The 8,142-nt window shown below is 36.4% G+C and overlaps 1 protein-coding gene across 2 annotated transcripts; it reads right to left on the reverse strand.

The window, feature by feature from the left end:
* Positions 1-3,117: 3,117 nt before the first annotated feature.
* LOC141666940 (translocase of chloroplast 120, chloroplastic-like) lies at positions 3,118-7,651 on the reverse strand. Of its 2 annotated transcripts, none has more exons than XM_074473197.1 (2): positions 7,597-7,651; positions 3,118-7,267 (listed from the first exon to the last, which is right to left on the reverse strand). In XM_074473197.1, exon 2 carries the CDS (start codon positions 7,224-7,226, stop codon positions 3,486-3,488), a length of 3,741 nt encoding a protein of 1,246 aa, XP_074329298.1. In that variant the 5' UTR covers positions 7,227-7,267; positions 7,597-7,651; the 3' UTR covers positions 3,118-3,485. The 2 variants fall into 2 exon arrangements, with proteins under 2 accessions (XP_074329298.1, XP_074329299.1); XM_074473198.1 differs by having other exon boundaries at positions 3,118-7,255; positions 7,597-7,650.
* Between the last annotated feature and the right edge of the window lie 491 nt (positions 7,652-8,142).

An 8,142-nucleotide genomic window follows, 5' to 3' on the forward strand; every position in this document is an offset into this window, starting at 1 on the left:
AAAATTCAACTTCAGAGTAAAAAATAATTACTCTCTTGGACTTCTAAACTAATTGCAAATTTGATTTCGAAAAACTACATATATAGGTGAGTGTTTGGCTGCGGTAATATTCCAAATCTAGGTGGGTGTTCGGCTACGATAACTAAATGAGAGTATGGGAATGCTCTAAGTTCTAACGAATTGTGATTCCGAACAGATGACAAACCCATCTCTTGCAACTTGCAACCCACCATAAAAATTGTAATTCCTTTGGATGGAAAAGGCTTCTTTTGGCTCACAAGTCACACATATTCTAACTTCTATTGGTTTGAGAGAAGCTCATCAGCAGAGCTATTCACAACGGTAGAGCTATTTATCGGTCATCTCCAAGGTCTTGATTCGATTATCACATATCAAAAATTTATATTGAACAGATATACTAATCAATATCTTTGAACCTGATAAAAAAACATGATCATGTTATATAAATCTAATTTTAAAATATAGTATTTGGAAGGTTAGATAGCCAATTGAGATTAAATAATGCAAGTAAAATCCTAATATCACGTTTAATCAGTGTTCTAAAAAATCGGTCGGCACTCGGCGGTTGTAAAATGTCTCGACTCGAATTTAGGCGATGATTTAGACGTTTTTTTAAAAAATCGGGTCAAAATCGGGATTAGGCGGGTTAGGCCGTCAAAAATCGATCCTAGGCGGTCTAGGCGGGAAATAATTAAAAAACATTTTTAATATTTTTATAATTTTAATTCATTAATTTCATAATTCCACAAAATATCATGTCAATTTCTAATATAAAGTATTGGTAAAAAATAAAAAATAATCTAATATATTTATTTTCTTACTTAAAATATAAAAATGACATATTGTAATTAATTTAAAAGTGTGAATTAAAATATAGTTAATATTGTAAACTCAATAATTAGTACATAATAAATGTCAAATGTGTATGTAGATGTTGTTTAATACCATTCTAATTTCTTTTTTCAAATAAATATTTGACATATTGTTCATTAAATAATTATAAAATTTTAAAAAATATAATTATATACTTCCGATTAATGTTCTGATTAATCGGTCCGATTAATCTCCGACTTACCGATTAATCTCTCGAAGGTACCCTCACCACTCTGGCACGCCTAGCAATTTGTGAAACACTACGTTTAATATGTCAAACTCATAAAATTTTCTCTGTAATCCCCTTACTCCTCCTGAGTTTTAAAAGGGAAAAAAATAAGTGACGGGTAGCTAAACTAATTTCACTTCCCGTGCTAATTGTGCATCTAAGTTTTAAAAAGTAACAAAAATAAGTGAAAATAAATATAAATTAAACATTTTTTTACTCTAAAATTTCCACTCCAAAAATAGGATAAAATACTTTACCTTTAAGAGACACTTCCTTTAACTTTAAAAAACTGAGCAGATCCTAAATCCTCGAGAATTCATATGATTAGATAATACTATTATTTAACAATTCTTTTCTTCATCTAAAAGTCTAAGCATCCCCTATCAAATAATAAACCCACCTTTAATCCTTGTAAACAGCAAAGCAACAATGACTACACGGCTGTATAAATTGTGGCCATGTGTATGTTTTATTTAATCTATGCAAGTGTGCAATTATATATAACATTAATAAGAGAGATTTATACACTCACAAAATGTACATAAAAAATCTAAAATGTATATATAGATAAATGCCCTTGATATCAGAAAAAGAGAGATGGGGAAAACTTTTGGGATAGCTCTTGCTTGCTCTATGTTCAATAATTGTATCTATTTCAGTGGTTGAAAGCATTGACGAAAATCCAGAAGCAGTTGAAAAATGGTTCAAGGAACTTAGCCACAAGAAAGAAAGGGTAACCAGGCTTCATTTTTTTCTCCATGAAAAAGGCGGTGGAAGTAACCAAACAGCTTATCCGGTTGCCCAGTCCAATATTCGGGCAAGTTTCTATGATCGACGACATATTGAGACAAGGATCTGCACCGATTGTAGGTAGAGCCCAGGGGTTGACCGGTTCATCCTCCTTAGAGGAGACCTCTTTGATCATGACCATGAATTTTGTGTTTACTACTGGGAAGTACAATGGTAGACTTTGTTCTTTCTATTTTACTTGATGTTCATCGACTAGCAAGTGCACTTTTCATCATATGTAACTTAAGAATAAAAGAAGTCCTACGGTTTTCGCGTATTCTAAACTAACGGGTACTTCTAAACTTCTACTTGGCTGCAGTAAGACCTACCAACTATTGGTTTTTAGATATTGAAAAAAAAAACAACTAATCCCCAGGGTAAAATCATTCATATTTCATGAACATAATTGTCGGAATTCTTGTAGTACTTTTAAATGCACTCTAAGATTAACTGAATTTAAATTGAGTTGGATTCTAAGGTAATATCAATAAAATTTGATAACATGTGAGCTTAAATTAATCCGTCCGTGTACATATCATTTGTGAGTTTTGCTTCCTTAAATCATATCAATATACAAGCTGAAACTGAATCGAGTTTCAAGTAGTTTTAGACTTCAGCAAAACGAGCAGCAGACTAGAGCGTCAGTACAGGTGTTAACACTCAACAGAACCCCTGTTTCTGCAAGATGTTGCAATTTCTTCTCCAAGACAACTGAAGAAACCATCAATAAAGTCCCTACAGCCATGACCCATCTGCATCTAAATAAGTCTATCAAAAGTTTACAGGTCATGTGTTACTTTCTTATAGGCATTCCATAACTCATCAAAGATCATCCCAATAGCCCTCCATACAAAATCAATTATTCTAAAACCATAACAATATTAACCACTTACACAAACTTTGACCTAATTAAAGTACAATCAAATTCTATAATCAACAAAATCAGATGAACCATAACAGTTTGTTATCTAAAAATTTACTCAACTTCACTACTTTTACTCGCCTATGTTAATTGCATTCTTCCACAATAATATCCAAAGTTTCAATAGATTAAAATAAAAACAAAGTTTCAGTAGATTTTTTTTTTTTTTTAAAAAGGAAATTCACATTGTCCTAGACATGAGACGCCATGCTTTTCATTTTAACCTGTAGTTACGCTACAGTTGTAAAAGTTCATAAAAAAGTGACAATCTAAAACTCAGAAAGAAGAAAGATGCCAAGAAGATTAATTATTAAGAAGAAAAACATTATGAGAGGCACTGTGTAGCCTATAAAAACAATCACTTCTATCATTTGGTACACAAACAGAGAATAGTTGCAATCTATCATAGATAATATTTTTGACTAAGATTTATCTTTAAACGCAACAGTAAAGAAATTCAACTTAAGGGGGAAAACTGGCCCCATCTAATCTAGTGAAACAATTGCATATACCTATAAGTAAAACATGCTTGACCTACAAAAGGGAAATTCGCAGCGAATTAATACTCAGAGGAATAACCAAAAGATAGTCATGATGGTAGTTATTCTCTATTACCACATCGCTGCAGCATTGTTCAGTACTTCTCATTAATCAATATTCAAATTGCAATTGCTGAGGGTAACCAAGTAACTTTCTGAAAAGAGGAACAAGTGCAACGAACGCTATCTGAAGGTGCTCAGAACTGTTTAACCGGATACTTACTTGCCCCTGACCCCTGTTATTGAAATTTATGCTACCAATCAAGTTTGTTAACCGTCCAATTGGAATCTGCGTCTGAGCATTCCACCCAGTGGCTAGATCTCCATGCCAATCCATCAGAGAGACACTGAGAGTTGTAAGAAAACGACCAAGGGGAAATTCCTTATCTCTTAAAGTGGCTTCCAAACTCCCACCGTAGGCAACATCACCACTTCCAGCGATTGCACCACCAGACATGACAACTTGTGCTCGCCTGGTAACAATTAATTTGTCCTCGACTTTCACTCCAGCTGTTACAGCATCGCCCATATGAGTCACTGAAAGACTAGCTGTCACCTTATTACGCCTAAAATTACTAAATTTTGTATCAGTGCGTAGAGTATAAGCAATGTCCTTTCCAATCTGCTGCAAATCAAGACCTAAAGTAGTTGATTTCCCTTCATTATGTTTAACAGAAGCTGCTAGTTCCATTTGAAAATGAGCCTCCTTTTTATCCTTTGTAACCTGTCCGGAAAAAGACATAGGAACCTTGTTTCTAATCGCAAACGACCTTTCCATATTTACACCTTCATAACCAACATCATGATCCCAACTATGACTGTCATGAACAGGCCTTACAAGCCATTGGTTTGTAGTATCAAGAAAACGATACCGGTGAGTGGGATTATCAGAATCAAAAGAAACAGGCAAGGGCAAATCAGCCATGGAAACTGGCCCAGATGTTTCACCGCCAGTCTCTTCTAATCCATCACTGTAGTCAGTAGGCATATCATTAGCAGCCGCTGCCATTTTTTTCATCATTTTCCTCCTCTGCGTCTCTTCTCTTAACTGTTTCTTCATAAACAGTTTTTCCCTGTATTCTAGTTCGTCATAGTAAGCCTTCCTCTGCAACTTAGAAAGTCCAGCCAGCTGAGTTTTAGTCAAATTTTTAAATGGGGGCAATTTATCAAACTCTGATTCATCATCTGAATTAATTGACTCATCAAGATCATCATCTAGCGTGTCATCATCATCGTCATATTGGTCGTGCGGCAGCTTCAACTGTGGTCTCGAACGGAGAAGAGATGTCAAAAGAAATGCTAAAGGTGGTGCTCTAGCTCTAGTTAAAGGCTTTCCAGGTGGACCATCCTGCAACTTCAAAAGTGTATTCGCTTCTGCCAGAATTTTTGATGCAAAGGAGAGCAACAATAAATGAGGCTTCCACACCTGACCATTAGGCAACACTCTCTGGCCCTCTCTGTTTGTTCGACATGCAGAATGATTCTCCACCAAGGAGACGGGGTTCATGAGCCGCTGATCCCCAGCAGCATGACGAATTGCTTGCTGAACAACATGAGAACGCTGAGTGAGAAACATATCATAACCAGTAGGAACACCATTTGGGCCCTCTGGAGGAGCTGATGCAGCATGTGTCAAAACTACAATCGCATTAAACCATATTGAAGGACCAAATGTATCTGTAATTGTACGTAATAACGGCATGTCACCAGAATCCCTGCTCTGCATGTCTAACCTATCAAGATATAGAACAATATCTGGAGGTGATTTTTTGATAAACCTCCGAACCGACTCGAGTATTTTCACATTGCGATGTTGATCTGACCAAGAAGGCAAAAGGCCTGGCGTATCAATGACTCGCACCTTAATTCCCTGCACAGTACCCACAACATCCTGAACCTTCTTTGTTTCCGACTTAAAGGCATCAGTATTAAACATCACCTGATCGAAAATGGAGTTGATAGTTGCACTTTTACCAACTCCAGTTTTTCCTAGGACCATGATAGTGCATGAGAAATCTAAGGGTTCTTGCCCCGCTGATTCCAACTGCTCTGCCATTGCACTTGCCCGATCAAAGCTAAAAGTCGCACCACGTCCCCCATTTCTCCCCCGCAGCTGCTCAGCTAATCCTAATCTGTATAACACCTGTGCAACTACGACATTATGTGGAGTCTGCCCCAGCCTATGAGCAAGGCGTAGAAATTTAACACGAATCATTTGAAGTTTTTCTCTTGTCTCGTCATTTTCCTCAGCATCTCCATTTGCTGATTCTTCAGCAACTTGGTTATGCATATGAGAGCCTGTTCCATTTACACGCGCCTGTGACACTACTCGAGAAGATGGTTCTAACAGTGGGGCGGCACGACCAAGGCCTGCAGGGGAAGGCGTAGCCACTGACCTGGTCTCTGATCCTTTAGTGTCTCCGGTAGTCTGCTTCTGCTGTGCAGAGTTTGATACTTCCTTTTCGATCTTCCCAACAGCAGAATTTGATTTGTCAACACTTAAACTCTTCTGATTAGTAACTGAATGATTCAAGCTTTTCTCAACGTGAGATGCAGCACCTTCACTTTTATCATCCTCCTTTAGAGAGACTTCACTGGAAGATGTGATATCAACCTCTAATGTCTGTATACTTTCTTTCACTGATGTACAGATATTATCATCCAATTTACGACTTACCTCGGACTGCTTCAACTCACTGACTGATAACTCTTTCGCTGGGCCCTTGCCATCTGCACCTAGTGTAGAAGTTTGGTTTTCGTGCAGGCCACTGGTACTATCAGTTGGCAATTCCATTTCAACATTACCCAACTCATTGCATGGTGTTTCAGTTTCATCTGCTTGTTCACCAGAATGTGATCCAGCTGAGACGCCTTCCGCATCCACAATTTTCTCATCTTGGTGTGTGCTACTAACTGTAGCAGTTTTTGTGTTTAGACCTACACTTAAATCAATTTGATCAAGCATGGAATCAGCCTCTTGCACCTGAGAACCATGTCCACTTCCTTCAAAACCATTTGAATTCAAAACTTTGGAAAATGAAACGCCATTTTGCCAATTCTGAAGAGCTACACCAGACCTTTTCACGGCAATTTCATCATCCGATTCTTCACCATCTCCATTACTTACAATAACTGACTCTTTGACCAAATCAGCTTTCTCGTCACAGTAAGTTCCATCTGAAACTTCATTTAACCCCTCGTTCATGTCATCTTGACGGTCAGTACTGGATATACCATTAATTTCATTTATCTTCAACTTCTTATCAGTTTCGCAAGAGATTTCTTCCTTCAATTCAGATATCTTCCGCTGAGCAGCTTCCCCTTCACCACTGCCATCTACCTCCCCAACCACTCTATCCAACTGCGCTTCCTGCTTAATGGAAGCCTCTGAAATCACTGATTGATCTGCTTTCTGATTGTCCGAAAAATCACATTCAGTTTCCATACCCCCAATAACCAGATTACTATCCCCACTTCCCCCAACTCCATACTCTGACACAGACACACCAACTGAATCATCCACCCCCCACAAACCATCTTTCCCATTATCCACAACCCCAACAGTACTCGACAAAATCATGACATCTCTATCACCTTCCTGATCAACACCGACATCACCACTATCCCCTCTCCCATCACCCTCACCAACACTCACATCTCCTTCAATCGTACAATTATCCGCGTCGACTACCTTTCCAAAACCACCCAATTCATTCTTCATTACAACTTTCTCCCCCAAATCACCCCTCCTCAATTCCCCCGAATCAACTGAACTAACTTCCGCAATAAACATATCCTTCCTTTCACTACCATTTACCTCAGAATCCTCATTAGCAAAACCCTTATATTCCATCACAATTCAATAAACCAATCTTCAAAACCCTAAAAACAATACTAAAACCAAAACAATTAAACCCTAATCAATACACACACTTAATCAAACTTCAACTTCAATATTATTGAAATACAAAAATCACACATATATTTTTTTAATCCCGTCAACGATAATCGAACCCAAAAACTGGAACAATAAAAGATAAACACTTAACCACTTGAGTTATCTCATCGCGAAAACACACATATATAATTCATCAAACAGATACATCAGATCTAAACAGTAGTATAAAACAATCATCAAATAAAATTTTCAAATTAATTACAATTCATATATATACATACAACACTAACATATACATACAAGTAGAGTGTGAAAGAGAGTTTACCAGATTGTAGAAAGGATGATTTAGAGAGAGAGGATCTTTATTTGCTCATTTTGCTGAAAGAATAGATTATGCGAAACTATGAGGGATAAGAAAAAAATTCAACGGCTACGATTTGATTGACGAGAATTAACGGTCAAGATTACGCCTATGTTTTGACGTGGATTTTTTAATAATTTGTATTTAATAATTTAAGATTTATATTTGTATAAATATTTTGGTGAAAATGACGCACGGAGAGCAGGCTTTTTTATTATTGTCACGTGTAAAGTTCCCTAAGTTTTGGTAGGGACCGTCCTTACAAGTGTTTCTTTGTGCTCGGGAAATCTTAAAATAAGTAATTTATAATTTAAAATGATCAAGTATAAAATAAGTGATAAGTTAATATATACTTATAAATACTATAAATATTTGGCTAAATTTACTTATAAGTCAGAAGTTTTTTGACTTAAATGAATTAAAACAAATAATTATTAAATACAATTATCTTAGTTCATGAATCTTAAATTAGAAAATATTTAAAAATTTATATTTTAAAACCAAAACTTT

Source organism: Apium graveolens, chromosome 6 (genome assembly GCF_009905375.1).
Source record: "Apium graveolens cultivar Ventura chromosome 6, ASM990537v1, whole genome shotgun sequence".
NCBI lineage: Eukaryota > Viridiplantae > Streptophyta > Magnoliopsida > Apiales > Apiaceae > Apium > Apium graveolens.

What these genes read in the sequence shown, in the direction of transcription:
- LOC141666940 (XM_074473197.1), bottom strand. Translation starts at nt 7,226, where the DNA reads ATGGAATATAAGGGTTTTGCTAATGAGGATTCTGAGGTAAATGGTAGT.